The sequence below is a fragment of the Ctenopharyngodon idella genome, chromosome 12, assembly GCF_019924925.1.
Source record: "Ctenopharyngodon idella isolate HZGC_01 chromosome 12, HZGC01, whole genome shotgun sequence".
NCBI lineage: Eukaryota > Metazoa > Chordata > Actinopteri > Cypriniformes > Xenocyprididae > Ctenopharyngodon > Ctenopharyngodon idella.
This window is the reverse complement of record NC_067231.1, coordinates 25,722,301-25,742,334: the sequence shown is the minus strand read 5'-3', so window position 1 is coordinate 25,742,334 and position 20,034 is coordinate 25,722,301. Positions and strand designations below refer to the sequence as shown.

General features: G+C 36.7%; 1 protein-coding gene across 1 annotated transcript in view; it reads right to left on the bottom strand.

The window, feature by feature from the left end:
* The window catches only part of LOC127523513 (cadherin-12), a 153,229-nt gene that overhangs the window by 52,424 nt on the left and 80,771 nt on the right, over positions 1–20,034 (bottom strand). Inside the window, 4 exon segments of the mRNA XM_051914282.1 lie at positions 2,626–2,641; positions 2,643–2,794; positions 5,701–5,820; positions 13,366–13,660. Coding sequence (XP_051770242.1) covers positions 2,626–2,641; positions 2,643–2,794; positions 5,701–5,820; positions 13,366–13,660 — 583 coding nt within the window.

The window sequence follows — 20,034 nt, the reverse complement described above, 5'->3', positions numbered from 1 at the left end:
ACTTCCACAGTATTCCTCCTCCTGTGCCAAATTTCAGAAGTTCGCAACCCTAGAGAGAACATTATTGTTGGAAAGAGCGTTTGATAACTGTCTCAATGCACTGGGCTGTAAATGTGATATAAAAAGCAGGATGTAGTGTTGGTTTCACACTACAGTGCTTTTTGTTAGAAAAATTTTTTTTTTAGCTAAGCTACACTGTGAAAACAGCTGAGCTAATGCCACACTACTTAAACTGTAGTTAAGTTCGTAGAACGACTACTTTTAGTTAGTTGCCCCAATGCTGGTGAAGCCACATGCGCAGTAGACACAAACAGATCATGCTGATTAGTGAAATGAATGTGTTGAGTGGCCATGCCTGCAAAAAAACACCTCAGCTAATTAAGAAGTCATTAGATGCATTAGTGCAATGCACCAAAAAACAAACAACAAGAGAGAGAGGCAGAGACACGGCCCAGAATGCAGCAGTCATCATAGTGCCATCCTCGGAGACATGCAGATGGAAATCTACTTCTCTCCCAGGGTATTACCAATATTTACACAGCTAGAAAACCAGTGCTCATCACTGAATCTCAACATGATTTCTATTTCACGATTTCTGAGCGCAAATGGAGCTTGTTCACGTACACCTGTTTAAAGGCTTGGCCTTATTTCAGTAGAAAAATAAACAAAGGAAGTTCTACAAGTATATAAATGCATAAAATATGAGGCTATTAAGTAGAAGCTATGAAGATTGCATGCTCATTTTTATGATTGCTTGCACTTAGGAAACTGGTTTCTCTGAAATCTCATTAATTCATGCATATTCAAATCTAGCATGTTGATACACTCAAGAACCAGTGATATTTGCGTGCAGTTTTTTTGTCTTTCTACTACTTCTCTGGGGATGCTGTTAAATATGCATTTACTGGTTTATGCAAACAAGATTTATAGATTCAAGTTTATCTGTTTATTTTTCAACAAATGCTGGCATACATTTTCTCTATGAATGAATTCAGTTTTTAATCTTTCCTGTGTGTATTTAAAAAGAAAATGCTGCAAATTTACAATACCAGGCAAAGGTTTAGACACACTTGCCTGAATTTATGTTTGTTATCTTAAAGACCTTATGATCTAAAGGTTTATGCTTAAATTTGTTTTGTGGACTGAATAAATTGTGCCTACTAAAATTTTACATTTTAAAAAGAGCAGATGGCATACTTCTGAACTCTTTTACACTCCTGGGCAAAAAAAAAAGAAAAAAAAAGTCAAGCCCAAATTGGCTAAGCATTAAGCTTTTAATTGTCTTAACCACAAATTATCGGACTGGAAATTAGCTAAATTTATGCAAATGCACTACTTAAATATTGTGTCTCAGAAAAACATCAAAGACATTATGAAGTTTCTGGCAGAATATGATAAGTTGTGTGTGGAGTGATGAGATGCATGGTGATGCTCCAGAGCGGTGTCTTTGAAAATCTGGTGAGAAATCTAATAATAAATGCATCACTTCCACAGTGAGGCATGGAGAAAGAGGTGTCATTGTGCTGGTATTGATGAGCTACTTCACTGTGAAAAGTCATTTAATGCTTTGGAGTACAGGAGAATATTGCAGCATGGTTTGCTTCCCACACTTAAAAAGTTGTCTAAAGAGGAGTGATGTTGTTTTTCAACAAAACAATGCTCCTGCCCAAACTGCAAAGACGACCAAGAAGTGGCTTGAGAACAAGTCCATCAGACTCATGGTTTGGCCTGGTCAGAGTCCAGTTTTGAACACTATAGTGAATATTTGGTCTCACATTAAACTTAAATGAACTGGGAGACATTTTTCAACTACTCATGAACTGTTGGAACCTATTAACATTGAGCAGAACAACACTGACTCTTCTTCTTGTAAAAAGCTGTCTGCAAGTTGGGGAAGGCTATTCCATGCCAAGTTACTTTATCTACAGTATTTGTGCAATTCTTATTAATTTCCTGGCCAGTGATTTGTGATTGAAATGGTCACTAAATATTTTGCCCTTTTTGGCTTGGCCTAGGGGTGTGCTTGCAAAGTATTCTGTGTAATGTCTGTTGGGAATAGGGTTGTCAAAAGTACCGACTTCAGTACCAAGTCGGTACTGAAATTTTACACAGATACACACGGGAGCATTTGAAAGCAGGTGTCCCTAATATATCCGCTGATAGAAGGTTCCCGACTTTCAAACGCTCCCATATGTATCTGTGTAAGCGCTTGGTAAAGAGCGTCATTGATGTCTATTTACAACATGTTTTTGAAGCGTTGATCTTTGTAGACAATCATAGACATATCTGTTGAGCACGTGAACACAATGGCCAATCAGAAGTGCTTAAGAATCCACTCAATAGTGCTCAAAATGTTAGGGGGAAATGCTGGTATCATCACATTTTTTTAAATTTCAGTCTGTACTTTTTGACAACCCTAGTTGGGGAGCCATCAAATAAAGTGTTACCAAAATTCTTTATCACAGTATAGTTCCGATATGTCCATTTGTGTTATTTCATAGTTTTGATGGCTTTATTATTATTAATCTAAAATGTTGAAAATAAAAGAATGAACAGGTGTGTCCAAACTTTTGACTGATTTGAGTTTACATGAGTTGGTAGTTTATCAGTTATTTACTATCTTACTTTTGGAGAACCTAGGGTGGGTTGTCGTTGACGTCACTCAGGGTGATGTTGATGGTGGTGGTCCCTGCCAGACCCCCTAACTGCCCGCCCATGTCTTTGGCCTGGATGAGAACCTGATACAGCTCCTTCACCTCCCGGTCCATGTTGGGTAGAGCTGTCCTGATCACCCCTGCGCACAGATCGAAAGAGAGCGAGACTGCGTTAATGGAAAGAAGAGACCAGAGAAAAGGACGATAAAGGGATCGTGAGGTAGACAGAAAGTGTAGATGAAGAGGCTGTGAATACAGGCAGGTATCAGTGTGTGGAGAGAATCGGATTACAGAAAAGAGGGTAAGGTGAGGAGAAGAATAGGGTTTAGACCTGAGAATGAGGCCTGCTGAGAAAGGGATGTGAATGGTAATCTAAAATAACAGACACAATTGAGATAAGAAAATTGAGAGCGGCAAAAAAAAAGCAAATGGATGGAAGTCTGTACCATTGTGGAAAAGGAAACCGAAGCAAATTGAACTTAAAGGTGCAGTGTGTCATTTCTGTGCTATTATTGGTGTCCTGAAAATCGATTTACCTCTCAGCATGACCTACCCACATTACATTTGTGTTGTTTTAGGGTTCAACTTAGTGTTTGGGGGTTATAGGTTAGTCCTGCTTCACAAATCTTTATAACTATTTCCTGGCTGATGAGATGTTACCTATGTTTTAACACATTTGTTGTGGTGGTAAAATATACCAACAGTTTTTTTAACCGGTATAACATGGTGTGCTAAGCAATTTTCGAAGTCGTCATCTGGTTGGTTGAATTCTACGGGATGTCCGGAGGCGTGCGTGTCATGTTCATTAACGGTCCACCTGGAAACAAATGCCGTTTTATGGTTGTAATAGCTATTAAATTGTTTTTTTTTTCCACACTAAAACAAACAAAAAAAAATGTTAACATGCACATTATTTAAGTCTTGTGGTTATATTTTCGAAACAGTATTTTAACGTCTGCATGAAACAGAAATTGTATTCGTCTTTTCTTCTCTATTGTGACGCCATGTGTATGAGTAAAATGGCTTCTTGATCAATTTGAGAAAAAAAAAAAAAAAAAAAAGAAGTAGGGTGTGACTTGATATTGTTAATCAGCAATTGAATGGATATCCCTCATGGGAGGGGACCTTAATGTTTCTGCTTTCAAAATTAATTTTTGTGCCAATCTACATTTGTGCCATTCAGACTGCAAGTTGCTGAATATGTTAATGTCTTTATGGTTGTAACATGATGACAATTTCTGAATTAACCATTTTTGCAGTTCAGTTTCCATGAATGCTTTCAGTGGAAGCATTACAGTATGTCTACATAGCACATCAAACGCTGAAAAAAATATATGGGCTATGTGGTTCTTTGAATTAAAAAAAATCTTGATATTTCATATTTCATTATGCCCTCTTCTGAACACTTCATTGCCTCTAGGAATCAGCAGTTAACAAAGGAAAAGCTCTCCTGGGTTCTTTAAAGTTCCAGCACATAGATGGTTTCTAAAGTAACACAGAGCATAAAAAATGTTCTCCTTGGGCATAATTCCTGAAACCAGTGATATACACCTTTACCTTCAAGTGTTTTTCTCTAGCTAAAAGATTGAGGTCAGTCCTAAAGCTTCTGATACTTAACAGTCTTATCAAACTGACAAAGCCAATGTAGCAACACCTTCCCTCACTTTTCTTCCATAAAGCACAACTAATGCGTTTCCCAATGCCACAAGAAGCTTTCCCAGATCAAGAGAGCACTTCACAGGTTGAATTAGACATGGCGGTGAGCAGTTAAGAAGGACACGGACCTTCATACAATGCCAGTTTCAGATGAAACGTAAAAGGGATGTCACATGTAATTCTCTGGGCCTGTTACAGGAGGATCTGTTTTTTGACTTTAGTTTCGCATGGACAGATCTCTCTTTGAAGTGTGTGTCGGTAATTAAAGGAATAGTTCACCTAAAAATTACATTTTGTTATCATTTACTGCATCATCATACATTTTTCTTGCATTGAAAGCAGAAACTCTGCCTGAGATCTTCCTTTTGTATTTCAAAGAGGGAAGAAAGAAAATAACACTTGATTGGAACTACATGGGGGTGATTAAATGGTGGCAAACTTTCATTTTGGGTGAACTGTTCCTTTAAGGTGTGTGTTTCCCGAGTCTGTTTTCTCTCACGACTCTCAGTGTTGATTCCGTTATGCATTTTACCCCCTGCCTCTTTTTCCCGCCCTCGTCTCACTGCTTTTACTGTCGGTTTGTGTTGCCAATTTTTTTGCTTGGGACAAAAACAGATTTTTCTTCCTTACCAGTCATTTAATTTGTTCGGCTGCAGAATGTCACTCTTTGAGCACAAGATATTATATTTTTTTTATTCATGTATTCCTGTTTGCTATGCTTAATACTTGTACAACAGGGCCGTAAACATACCGAATACAAGTGGGAAATGCTCACACATGCTCTGTGCCTCAAGTTTACCTTGCAGGTTTGTGCTTTGTGCTTTTACATATTGGATATTACAGTCTAGTGAATGCATTTGTAGACTCACATTCATTGCAGTAAACACTCCTGAATATTGCATAACAAAATATTCAGTGGCAGAATATAATAGGCAGTTTATTTGCTGCATCATTTGATGATGCTACAGTTCTTCCAGCCATATAAACAACAGAATAATCCATTTGCTTTTACCAAGCTGACTTTACTTTCTATTTGGAGGGTATTGGGGACTGAAATGTATAGCACTTCTGATTGTATAAATATAGATCTTTTCAGGCCTGTTTAGCTGACAGGATGTTCGTTTCTGTTCCGCTATTCAAAATGAATTGCAGTTCATTTTGAGTTACAAATCCATTTTCTTGGCTGGCCACATTATCAAATCAAACCGCCGAGCTTATTTGTCTAATAGGGTCAATGAATGTAATTATGTTGAAACCTGTGAACTGTGAAATTAATGAGCCTAGCCTGTTGTTATTACTCAAACAAAGCAGAGGAACTTGTTTGTTATAATAATAATTTCATTTTTAATGTAGCAGACATTTTTCTGTATGTTTACTATGAGTGCTTTACCTGTTTTGGGGTCGACGGAGAAGTACGGCTGGCCATGCAGTATGCTGTACACCACCCTGGCACTGTTGCCGTATGTAGGGTCGTCTGCATCTGTTGCCGTCACCTTCATCACGTACGTACCTGCAAACAGACAGAGGATATTCACATGAATAGATATCGTGCTTTGTTCAAGGTTATAACTGTAATAGCTCATGGATCGGCCCTTGGTAGATTGAATGTAGGGTTTGACCGTGACTCGAAAACAGGCCTACAGTATAGGCACGCCATTATATGCGTTGGTTATGATGGGCAGACATAAAACCAAGTAGATTCCGATGTACTGATTTTCCACTGCATTTCGATATGTCTGAAATAGCAGTTTTTACATTACAAAGGCAGCACTTTTAAATTGCCCAATAAATGACAACCCATCCTTACTGTAGAATGAGCTGATGGTCACGGGCCGCTGAATCACCGTGTTTTACTGAAATGCAGCAGTATTCTGCACTTCCACCATCTCACAATTTAGCAGCAATTGTGTTGTTTCTCTGTAATATTATAAATGATTCATTTTATTTTTCTGCAGGAACTGTTTTCTAGAATAGTTTCCTGATTATTTATATATATATATATATATATATATATATATATATATATATATAGAATAATAAAATGAATCATATTTTTCTGCAGGAACTGTTTTCTAGAATAGTTTCCTGATTATTGATATATATATATATATATATATATGAACTATATACACTATATACACTAACTATATATTTCCTATGACACAAGCAAGAGTGTGATTATATTATATATATATATATATATATATATATATATATATAGTAAATTTTTTTGTAATATCTTATCAAGATTGTTTTGAACACTTTTTGAACACTACTTTTGACAACACTACCACAAAGTAGAATGAATTATCATAGTGTACTGTTTGAGATGAGATGAAAAAAAATAAATAAATAGAAAATTTAAGGCCTTGGAAGAGAGAGACAGAGAGGGAGGGAAAAAAAACCAAAAGAAACCAAGAAGTAATTGTACAGATTTTAAATCAAGGCCATTTCCCAATGGAAGTCCTTTTCAAGCAGCTGATGCAATTACCTTTTTTTTTTTTTTTTTTGAGTTCTCTCAGCACACATCGATATGTTTTCAGATTGTTCTGGCCTCCACATAAAAGAGGTGAAAAACATTAAAAAACGACACAGTTCCCCTCCTTTAAGTGACCTCCAAATTAGAGTCACATTCTGTCAGAACAAAATCCTGTAACCTGATGAAAAATACATCTAATGTCAAGAAATATGGTCAAAGGCAAGGCAGAATTGCAAGAATCCTCCTCTCTTGTTTGTGTGTAACAGCAAGACTCAGTTTGTGGTGGTGGCAGCCACAATAGAAATCACACAGATATCTGCAAAATAAGCCTATAGCTTCAATGTTAGACTATGGTGCACTTATAAACCGGTCTATTCACATTTCGCTATCTGAGATCATGAGTAGCTTTGATTCAGCTGGGAAGGGGAGGGTTTCATTTCATTTCGTTGCCATTCAGATCAAGGAAAAGACAATCTCAAAGTGAATTACCCTGATCTGTCATCCTCAGGGGAAGCAACATGAAAAGGGCTTTGGTGCAGGATAGGGCATGTAGTTTATTAAGCTTGACACCAAATTGTATGTCAGACTTTTACTCTTGGTTTTTACCTCTTGCCACGCAAAGTTTTTCTTATTTCTTTTGTTTATCTGAATATATACTTGGCATTTCCATGATGAAAAACTCTTTAAACTCACAAGCAAAAAAATTGTTTTTTTCTTTGTGCTTATCAGATGAAAGGTGATTTACATCAGTGATATTATGTACGGTATGTTGTAACAAGTGATTTCTCTCCTGTAATTTTCAGTTTTACAGTATCAGCTTTCAAAAGATGTAATTAAACTTTCTACGCACTCTGTATTTCCAGTTGTTTTATCCTTACGATCATCAAGAATGATATGATATCATGTGTGAAGATATCATGTGGATTATCCAACAGTGATACACTGCGGTAATAACTTTGATTGTTTTAATCTAGACGGGCCTTTATTCCATAATTAAATTCTGTGGGTTAATTACCTGTTCACTGTGTTCTTGATTTTAAAACTCCCTGACTTGATGAATGCAGTTTACTTATGTATATGTGTGTGTGTGTGTGTGTGTGTGTGTATGTGTATGTGTGTGTGTGTGCGTGTGTGTGTGTGGGGGGGTATACTAGTAGATAATAGATGACCTTATGCTGCTCTCTTCGACCACAGGGAGCCACTTGAATAGACCAACTTAATTACATGCTACAACAGACCACTCAACAGAAGACACTAGCATAGTACTGCGAAAAGTAAATTATACAAAAATATAGGGTAGATCAAGACAAATACATAATTGTAATATATAAGATAACCTCATGTTGTTTTTAGAGGACTTGTTTACTTGCATATCATTGCTTCACAATGCTGAAGCACAAAAGACTTCTTCTCAAACACTTATGAACAGTTCCATCAAATCTTGCTTTTCCTAAAATAGTCAGTAAATGCTTTCGTTCAGGCCCGTTTTTAAGACTCATCTCTCTTGGGGCCTGTGACTGCAAATGATCGTGAGTCCCAGAGAATTACTGCTTCTGTTTACTGCGCTGTATCATTGCAGGCAATTCCTGCAGTTCATAAAGCAACTTTGTTGAAATTACCATACATTAAGTGCTATACAAATAACTCAGAACTGAATTCATTTGGATTAAAATTAACTAAATGGAGACTCTTAGTTTGGAAGTCATTGCAGCTGAATTTTGAATTGCTCAAGGGAGAAATTAGTAGTAATTGTAATGATTTGTGGTAGCCTGATGCTATATGAATATATTTCTAGATTTTTTTTTAGTCCTGTTGTTTATGTGTCCCAAATTGGTAACACTTTATTTTGACAGTCCACTTTAGACATTCTACTAACTATAAGTAACTTTTGAACATTCTTGTCAACTAAGTCTCATTAGAGTATTAGTAGACTGTTAGGTTAGGGTTAGTATAGTTGCAAAGTTACTGAGGGACCATCGAAAAAAAAAAAAAGTGTTCACAGATATTAAGCAGACAGTCTACTAATATTCTAATGACTGCTAGTTGTTGACATAGTCAAAGTCAGGTTAAAATTAGTAATATGTCTAAATGGACTATCTAAAAAAAGTGTTATTAAGCTGTTTGACATTTAGTATAACTAATATTACTTTAATTGTGCACACGTTTTTAAAGGGGTGGTTTATTGCGATTTCACTTTTTTAACTTTAGTTAGTGTGTAATGATGCTGCTTGAGCATAAAAAAAACATCTGCAAAGTTACAGCACTGAAAGTTCAATGCAAACGGAGATATTGTCTTTTAAAGAATTCTCAGTTTAAGGACTACAACAAACGGCTGGTAGGGACTACAACAAGCTTCTTCCCGGGTTGGTGACATAACTAACCCTAAAATTTACATAAACCCTGCCCACGAGAACACACAACAAAAGGGTGAGGGCATGTTATTGCAATACAGTATGTTACACAAATGCAATAGCATGTCATAAAAGCAAGATGACAAACTGACAAGTTATAACCGTAATTAAACTAAACTATACCTATTCTACCTTCATGAAGCATATATTCTCTGGGTTTGTAAGCATCTTACAACAGTTCCCACTGAAGCGATTTATAGATTATCATAACAGAATATGCTAATTAATGACTTTAAGATAGTTAACTCCACATCAGATACATAAATTCATCAACTAACCGTTCAGAAACGTCCTGTTGCATTCAAAATGTTGTCACTTCTTCTTGAGTCTCTCCATCATTGTCCAACTCCGTTTTGAACATAAAAGGCTGAACAATTTCTGACATTTTCAGTGAGTCTGCGTGAGGTAAGGTTAATCGGAGCTGCTAAGTGCTAGCTCTTGAAACTCCGCCTCCTTTTGAGAGCAACAGCTCATTTGCATTTAAAGGGACACACACAAAAACGGGGCGTTTTTGCTCACCCTCAAAAAGTGACAAATTTAACATGCTATAAAAAAATTATCTGTAGGGTATTTTGAGCTAAAACTTCCCATACACACTCTGGGGACATCAGAGACTTATTTAACATCTTTTAAAAGTGCCATTACACCACCACTCAGCTCATTTGCATTTAAAGGGATAGTTCACCCAAAAATGAAAATTTGATGTTTATCTGCTTACCCCCAGGGCATCCAAGATGTAGGTGACTTTGTATCTTCAGTAGAACACAAATGATGTTTTTTAACTCTAACCGTTGCGGTCTGTCAGTCGTATAATGCTTGTCAATGGTAACTCCATCTATAAGAGTCAAAAAAACATGCACAGACAAATCCAATTTAAACCCTGCGGCTCGTGATGACACATTGATGTCCTAAGACATGAAACGATCAGTTTGTGCGAGAAACCGAACAGTATTTATATCATTTTTCACCTCTAAAACACCACTATGTCCAACTGCCTTGCGCATCCGGTTGGTGAGGTCTGAACACGCTCTGACAACAGAAGTGATGTCTCGCACTCATTGAAGTATAAGCGCGAGACATCACTTCCGTCATCAGAACGCGTTTTTAGACCTCACCAACCGGATACGCAAGGCAGTTGGACATAGTGGTGTTTCAGAGGTGAAAAATGATATAAATACTGTTTGGTTTCTCACACAAACCGATCGTTTCGTGTCTTAGGACATCAATGTGTCTTAACGAGCCGCAGGGTTTAATTTGGATTTGTCTGTGCATGTTTTTTTTTACTCTTATAGATGGAGTTACCATTGACAAACATTATACGACTGACAGACCGCAACGGTTGGAGTTAAAAATCATCATTTGTGTTCTACTGCAGAAACAAAGTCACCTACATCTTGGATGCCCTGGGGGTAAGCAGATAAACATCAAATTTTCATTTTTGGGTGAGCTATCCCTTTAAAGGGACATACAAACTAAAAGTTATAATGGATGTTGTTTAGTGAACCCTTGTCATGACAAATATAGCAGAGCATAGATGAATGCTGAGACATGTGCTGCGTTATTATATTATAAATGTCATTAACGATTTTTATTTTGCGTGTTTGCTTCTCTGTATCATTTCTGCTATAAATCTGTGATCAAATATCGTTGTTGAAGTCTAATTTTAAATAGTTTTGCAATTAAATGTTTCAGTAGCATGCAGTGAGTTCAAACATCTATGGTGGGCCCGTCTGTGATGTTTCCAACTAAACTGGTTAACAAACAAGCTTTCTTCTCTTCTTTGGACTATAAATCAGTGAAGTACCCAGTTAAATGTTATATAACACAAAGGAACCAGCATTTCATCGACCATCATGTTTGCAGGGAACGTAGCGTCATATTACATAGCTCCCCAGCGTGGCCTCGGGATTGATGCATCGTCTGCAATCATATTTGACATCATGATTAAGAATATTTGTCCAAATAATGGAGGCCATTATGACTTTAACAAGCTCTGCAATGTGTTCCATGAATGCAAGAGGATAGCGCTACATTGATCTGCTAGTAGTTACGGCTATTGGATTAGGCTGTGTGGAAATCAATACAACTTCTGGCCGGCTTTAGAGACGAGCCTTTTTAGAGACAGTAACAAAATAAGGTCCCGCTGCCATCATCACCCAGAGCAGATGCCTTGGTGAAATAATCAGTAATACAATCAAGGTTTCTACCCTGTGAGATGAGAAATCCTACTAGGGCTGTGTAATCCAGTTTGGCGGGGATTTGGAGCCCATGCACTTCTCATTATCTGACGGCACACAGTAATATCTGGATTAGCTCCCCTCTGCCACACCAATGAATATTTGGCAAACTCATAACATGAGTAATGTATGACCTCCAGCATCCCTCACTGTAACACTGTGGCAATCATCTCTGTAACCTTTAGGCTTCATTGATTAGCTTATTTCATTTCATTTCATTCGTTCGTTCATTTGTTCGTTTTCTATCTCAGTGACTGGAACAACAACATACAAATTATGACAATAGCCCCTTTCACACATACAGTCTTTACTGGTAAATTACCGGTAAATGACCAGTATGCTTTCTGCTTTTAGTCTGCTTTGGGCCAATCATAAACTTCTTATGGAGATGATGTGATTACTCCATGCTGTTTACAGTAAGCTCTGCTGGTTTTTAATAGTTTTTCTATGTAAATATGCGCTAGATGGACATCTTTGACCGTTGCGCCACATCTCGCAGCTTTTTCAACATGTTGCACTCGAGACCCGGCCTTCTTTTCTATTCATCAGTGCTGTGGCTCTGCAGTTGGATACTATTATGTGCAACTCATGTTTTTAAGAGCAAAAACACGTTCAGTTTGATCATCCCCTTATGTCTGTCACTAAGACGTCAAATTGAACATGAAACTGAAGCGCTTCTCCTCATGCGAGCGAATGAAGACAACAGCACAGTGTTTAAGGATCATTTCCGATGACTGACATTACAGAATTTACCAGTATTTTGGTGCTGATGTGTGAACGGTCTCTTAACTGTAAAAAGCCATAGCGCCATTTCTTGTGTGAACAGCATATTTGTGTATTTACCGATAAAGTTATTCTGGTAATTTTACAGTAATTTACCAGGATTGCTGTGTGAGGGGCTAATGATAATCTCAGGTAGCCTAATGATTATGTGCTTTATTTAATGTTAAACTCACATTAAATATAATTTTGTGTGACTTTTATAGCCATACTGAAAGTGACAATGGATAATTCACCTCAGATCTTGAAAATAAATTAAAGGAAACAAGAATGTTCAAACTGTGAACTCAGTGTGAACAAACAAGTGTATTCTATGACAAAGATTGTTTTACTCAGTGTGCATTTATAATGATGTTAAAATTGTATAATATTTATGAATTTGATTATGTAATTATCCATTTCGTTGTGAGTGCAGAGCTCTTGCAGAGAGAGAGAGAGAGAGAGCCATCCACATGCTGTTCTGCTTGGCTGTGATTTTTGATTGATCTTGTCACGTCTCGTTGTCGCGTCACGTCTGGTGGATGACCATGGTGTGGACAGACAAATTGCTTGTTGCTGGAATCTGGTTTTCCTGGCTTTTGTAACACTGTGACTATCATCATTGTAACTTTTAGGCTCCATTGACTGACTTCCATAGGTTAAATTTCTGATTTTTATTTTTTATTTTATTTTATTTTATTTTATTTTATTTTATTTTATTTTATTTTATTTTATTTTTTTATTTGCTCTAACATTTGTTTGCATTGTTCTGCTATGCAGAAGAATAAACTTAAATATGCCAATTATATAGGAACCATTATAATTTTTACAACAATTAGTTCAAATTAATGTAGCATGAACAAACATTAATTATAATAATATTTGTAAACATAAATGATATTAATTGATTAATTTAATATTTAGAAATTGTAATAATATTTTTATTTATAAATTAACATTATCCTAGAATAATAAATGCTGTAAAAAAAAAATATATATATATTGTTAGTTCATGATTTCCTAACGCATTAACTAACGTTAGTGAATTGAACCTTGTAGTTAAACATAAATAAAGTAAAAATCAGGGCTTTACTGACAGAATTCCAACCTCTAGCACCAAAACACCACCCATGCTTCAGCAAAAGCAACCATCTTAATAGGCTTCTTACCCACAGGTGACATCTCAGGTACAGTAGCCATGTATGGGCCTTCCAGGAACTTTGGCTCATTGTCGTTGATGTCCTGCACCTTGATGACAAACTCTGACTCTGGTTCCAGTGGACGGTTGGTGTCGATGTCCACAGCTTGCGCTCGTAGCGTGTAGTAAGGCTTCTCCTCCCGATCCAGACTGCGCAGAGCGTGTATGTCCCCGGTGGTCTGGTCGATGGTGAAGATGGTTCCAGCCCCCTCGCCTGAGAGAGTGTATTTCACTGCGCTATCCCCTTTATCCAAGTCAGTGTGTAACTAAATGAGACAAAAAGAGTGGCAAAAATGTGTCAAACAGTGGCAAAGATATACAATATACTGTATAATACAGCTCTCTGGAATACACAAGAGTGTTTTAATGACCTTAGTGGTGTATTTGAATATATTGATTGGGTTGCACAGTATGGTTAATTAAGAAGTTAAAGTATTAGTTCACTTTAGAATTCAAATTTCCTGATAATTTACTCACCCCCATGTCATCCAAGATGTTTATGTTTTTCTTTCTTCAGTTGAAAAGAAATTAAGGTTTTTTGAGGAAAACATTCCAGGATTTTTCTCCATATAGTGGACTTCAACAGTTACCAATAGGTTGAAGGTCCAAAATGCTGCTTCAAAGGGCTCTACATGATCCCAGCCGAGGAATAAGGGTCTTATCTAGTGAAACAATCGGTCATTTTCTTAAAAAAAAAGAAAAAAAAAAAAAGATATACTTTTTAACCACAAATGCTCATCTTGCACTAGCTCTGTGATGCGCCACACATTACGTAATCATGTTGGAAAGGTCATGCGTGACGTAGGCGTAAGTACCGAGCAAGTGTTTACAAAGCAAAAGTGCAAAGACTGAGTCAAACAGCCTTTACAAAAAATAGTTAAAACAACAATGTTGGATGATTTTGAAGTTGGAGGAGAAAATGAGTTTTTCGCCATATCACGGTACTTCCGCCTACGTCATGCGTACCTTTCCAATGTGATTACATCGCATCGCAGAGCTAGTACAAGACAAGCATTTGTAGTAAAAAAGTATATATATATATATATATTTTTTTTTTAGAAAATTACCAATTGTTTCTCTAGATAAGACTCTTATTCCTCATTCAGCTGCACTGAAACTGCAATTTGGACCTTCAACCTGTTGGTAGCCAGTGAAGTCCATTATATGGAGAAAAATCCTGGAATGTTTTCCTCAAAAAGGAACTGAAGAAAGAAAGACATAAACATCTTGGATGACATGGGGGTGAGTAAATTATCAGAAAATTTTAATTCTGAAGTGAACTAATCCTTTAAGGGGAGGAACATTGCCTTATTTTTCCAATATAGTATAGTGTAAAAGATAGATTACACATGTAAGAATACCCTGTGTGCTATATAAACTCTACATAAGAGTCTGGAAGTTTATAATGTAATTATTCTTGACAGAAAACTTTAGTGTTTCGTCATTGACTTCACATTTCAGCATGAAGATTTCCTTTGATTTGAACTCTGAGGATGTGATTTGCTCTGGTAGCCTGCAGGTAGATGAACCTGACCTAATTCTATCTGCACAGTATATTGTGTGTCTCTCTGTTTTTCGCTTTGCTTAAATCCTCTTTTTATTTTTTTTTATTATTTATTATTTTATTTTTGTTAGAGCAGACTAGTCATATTTTCTCTGATGCTGTGCCGGTCTTGGAGGAAAATGTGTCACTAAAGTTGAATCATGGAGGAAAAAGTCTGATTTTCTGATAATATTTTTTTCAGTTTCAATCTATGACTATGATCACAATGTTTGGGCTAAATTTAAATTTTATCAGTGGTCTCCCTTTTAATTAACGAGTTTTATTATTGAGGAATTAATGAGAAATTTTATATATAATTTTCCTCACACAGATGATTTTGATTTGGAATTTAAATGTCATTAAGAATGTCAAGAATGAAAATTTATATAATTGCAAGTAAAATAAATAATTTATTTTTATATAATTTTATTTTTTTATAATTATATATACATGTATTTATTTAGCTAGACAAATAATATCTATTTTTACTGCCGTTATATGAATTTAATTCTGTTTTTAATTCGACTTTCAAATCTGCACCTTATTTACTATCCCATAAATTGAGTTTGATTGACAGGTGATCTAACCAATCATAACACCGAATCCATCATTTTGTCCGACAAAGCAGTCAGGGGAGTTAGTAGATTAACTTTGGTGGACTTGAACTTGAAAAATGGTGTGTACGGACTTCTTTCCGCGGTTGAAACAGCATTCCTTCTGATGTTTGTTCATGTTTATTTGATGCTATAAATTAACTAGCAGGAAGAGATGATCTGTTCACCAGCCGCTTAAACTCAGGCGCTACAGCAATCTGTTACGACACATTAAAGAGCCACAAAATAGTATTTATGGTTTAAATTTCTTTACAAATTACAAAATTTGAAATTTGAGATGTTTCATATCAAAAGTAACCTGCCTTATCTTGTCTGTCAATGCGTTATCAGTGTCCTCTTTGTGATGTTTTTGAACATGATGTGTGGGGTGAGAGCAGTATGGCTTGTCGGACGTAGCAACAGTAACTTTGCGAACGGTTGTATCTCAAGTGAATTGCATTTGAATGCAGTCAAAGCAGTAATATTATTCAATAATTATATCAATGCTGTACAGTCATTAATCATATGCAAGTCTCTCATCTGAGGGAGCATCAATCAGAGATTGTGCCAAAGTTGTTGAAACTTTAAAAAGCTTTTGTTTTTCCCAATCTGCATAATATCTAGAGCGCACCGTAAATCAGAAAGAGAGCTTAATTATCAGACCGCTTCAATGTCACATGTCTGCACATTCAGAAACGAATGAAAAGAAAGAGAATAGATAAAGAAAAAGAAAAGGGAGATTTTCAAAAGAGCTAAAATTCAACAATCACTTTCCAGTAATAACTAGAAGTGGGAAAGTTAGGTGATACTAATTAAAATGGCATTAGCATAACAATAGCAATCAATTACACAAAAAGGATTCATGTGCAGACTGGGTCCTCAAGACATCTTGGAAGAAACCTCACAAATAATATTCACGCAGAATTAGAGAGAACATATTTCTCTCTCCTTCTGTCTTTGATAATAAGTTCAGGAAAAATAAAACACAAATCAGACTAACTGGCCTTCCCAGACACTCATTATGCTCTCAGAAGAAACACTTGCTCTTATTTTTCACACCTACATGACAAGTTGAAGTCGTTCAGCAAAAACTGACAAGCACAAAAAAGTGATAAAGGTGAGAAATATGTATTTACATGCAAATTCTTGCAAAATCAAAAAATACAGCAGGGAAGAAATAGAAAATAGAGGTTCAGTGCATACTAAGATGTCCATTACCTGTTAGATGTGTATTCACACACACACACACACACACACACACACACACACACACACACACACACACACACGTTTGTTTCACTATATTAGTGAGGCCATTGCATAGACTTCCATTGATTTTATATTAGGTTAATGATATTTTCTATCATCTAACCCAATTCCTACCCCTAAACATAACCCTCACTGAAATGTGCAAAACACTTCAAATAAAAACATGTTTTGGCCTATTTATAAGCCTTTTTAACTATGGTAGTCAACATTTGAAGTGGATCAAAAAAGTTCATTAAAGTTGTCCTATGAACTAAGCTGTCCTAAGAAGAAGGTTTTAGGACAACTTTTGATCCTCACTAGTCGATTGTCCTAATATTTCTCTATATAAGTGAGGACATTTGGCCCTCACAAGTATAGCCCAACCTACACTCACGCACACACACGTGCACATGCATGTTGTGCATTTTTACATTTTCAAAAAACATCATATACTATCATTTATAAGCTGTTATAAGCTGTTTTATCCTCTATTGAAAGCAATGAAATTACCACATTCAAGGTCCAGAAAAGTAGTAAAAACATCATTATAAAAGTCAACGTGACTACAGTGGTTCAACCTTAATGTTATGAAGTGACAAGAATACTTTTTGTGCGTATACTGACCCGGCGTTCGAACGTAAACACTGAAGCTCTGCAGCGACAGGAAGAATGACAGGGGAGAGACGAATTTGTTGAATAAAGGCATTATTTTTGTTTTAACGCACAAAAAGTATTCTTGTCACTTCATAACATTAAGGTTGAACCACTGTAGTCACGTCGACTTTTTTAACGATGTTTTTACTACTTTTCTGGACCTTGAATGTGGTAATTTCATTGCTTTTAATAGAGGATAAAAAAACAAAACAAAACGTGGATTTCATCAAAATATCTTAATTTGTGTTCCGAAGATAAACGAAGGACTTACGGGTGTGGAATGGCATGAGGGTGAGTAATTAATGACAGAATTTTCATTTTTGGGTGAACTAACCCTTTAAATATTTTTTTATTTTATTTTTGTTACACTGCAAATTTGTGGTTATCTGCTTAACATCTTTGGAAATTCTGCTGTTATACAGAAAGGCTTAGACCTCCATTATGCTGTTTTCTAAATATCTAGAGGAAAGATAAGCACTGGATTTCATGTGTTACTGTCACAGTCAACAGGTGCTGAGAGAGCAACAGTCGAATACTTGCCTCCTCTCACAATAGGGACAATTAGAGGACTGTTCTACCGCCTGCGGATTCAATAGGGTTCTAATATACTGGAGGAATAAATAAAGGGTCTATTATCATTCGGAGCCCTTCATATAAGCGAAGAATCAACCTGTCAGAATTCCTTCTTCAGCAGCCTTTTTAGTGGTTACAACACTAGTAATTATTAAAGCTGTAATTCTTTCAGAGAGGATAAAGAGAATCTGTGTTTGCATGATATTTATAGTGTTTTCAAAGCCCTGACCATATCTCATTGATCTTTTAATGTGCCTTTCATAATGGTATGCATGGTTGATAAGCTCAGCTCTCCACATTATGTATGTTTCTGTGTTCAAGTGTGTGCATGATCCTACGGTTCACTACATGGTGTCTGACCAGTAATTAAATGCATGTTTGGTTTGCAAAGGAAGAGTCAGCTCAATGACTGGATATTTCTTACACACCGGGATAATGAAACCCCTTGAGGACCAGCGTTCCTGCACACTCACAGCATGCTAATACAGTCAGACCGGGGCCTAAACACTCAGCCAATTCAGTTAAATAAATACATTCCCCAGCGTGTTACGACTGCGAGGAGTCTGAGCAAACGAGCACTAGAGTCATTTACTCCAAACCTGCGCGCGCGTGTATGGATGTGTTTATGGATGTGAAAAAGCAGACATCTGCGCAAGAGGATAAATATGATTGTGTGTGTGATTATAAATCAATTATGTGTGACCATATGTGGAGAATGAATGTGTGTATGTGTGTATATATATATATATATATATATATATATATATATGTATGTGACCATGGACCACAAAACCAGTCAGAAGTGTGTCTGTGTGTTTCTGGAGCCCTGGGCTGAAGACTCACTTTAAACTGTGAAAACAGGCTCACACTCCTGTAGTTTGTTATACAGTTCGCTGTTTGATTATGTGTTACAGAGAGAAAGCGCATTTTTTGCGAGCTTCATTTTTTGCTCATGAGGTAGAATACTGACGTGCTTTTGCATATGTGTGTGTTTTATGAAACAAACACACCAGCCCCAACAGATGGAGACAGTCTCAGGTGGGTAAACAGCTGATCTAATCACAAGCAATTAAGGAATACTACATTGTACTTCCACATCAAAAATGCAGCAACACGCTCACATAACAACTAGAACAAAAGAAACGTAGAAAAGCTGCATATAAACAAACTATCAAAGTCCATCAGGCTCAAGTGACAAAGGAAATATGTCAGTAGCTTTTCAAACTATTGGATGTGCATGTGTTAAGAGGACAAAAGTTTGTTGTTCTGTTCTGTTTTCAGAATATTATCATACACAGTGTTGGGGAAAGTTACTTTTAAAAGTAATATGTTACAACATTGTGTTACTCCCAAAAAAAAGTAGCTGTTACTTAGTTACTTTTTATGGAAAGTAATGCGTTATGTTACTTTTGAGTTACTTTTTTTCACCTGGGCTGGGCTTGTTTTTTTTTTTGTTTTTTTAATAACAAATAAAGTTCTATTTTTTGCACATGTAAGGCCCTTTAACATCAAAAGTGAAATGAATAAGCCTCAGGCTGAATGAAATGCGAATTCACTCCTTTACAGTAGAGGGCGAAGCTCAAACAAACCTTTCAGCTGTGCTGCCATTCTGGATTTCAGAAGAATAGAATGCAGGAAAAGAAGGGCTGAATCCCAAATGGCACACTTCTATGCACTTTCGGTCTTGTGGGCTTGCAATGGCTGCCACATGCACATGTCCATTAAGGCTGAGAGACCGTAGGGTGTCCCATTCATCATTTTAGGTTTCAGAAGGGTGCTAGCGAGTGCCCCCTTTGCGGCTATGCGCCCTCGATGCGCACTTCAGCTGAGCCCGCAAGTTTGCGATCAAAGCGCCATTACGTCACAAAAGTGTGGACTCAGAGGAAGACCGTGAGGGTTTAGGGTGCCATTTGGAATTCAGCCAAAGGCTGTGTTTGAAATCACCCCCTATACCTTTAAATAGTGCACTATTTGAGGGAACAGCCATTTGTAGTGGTGTCCGAAACCTTAGTGGATGTTATCGAGTGCA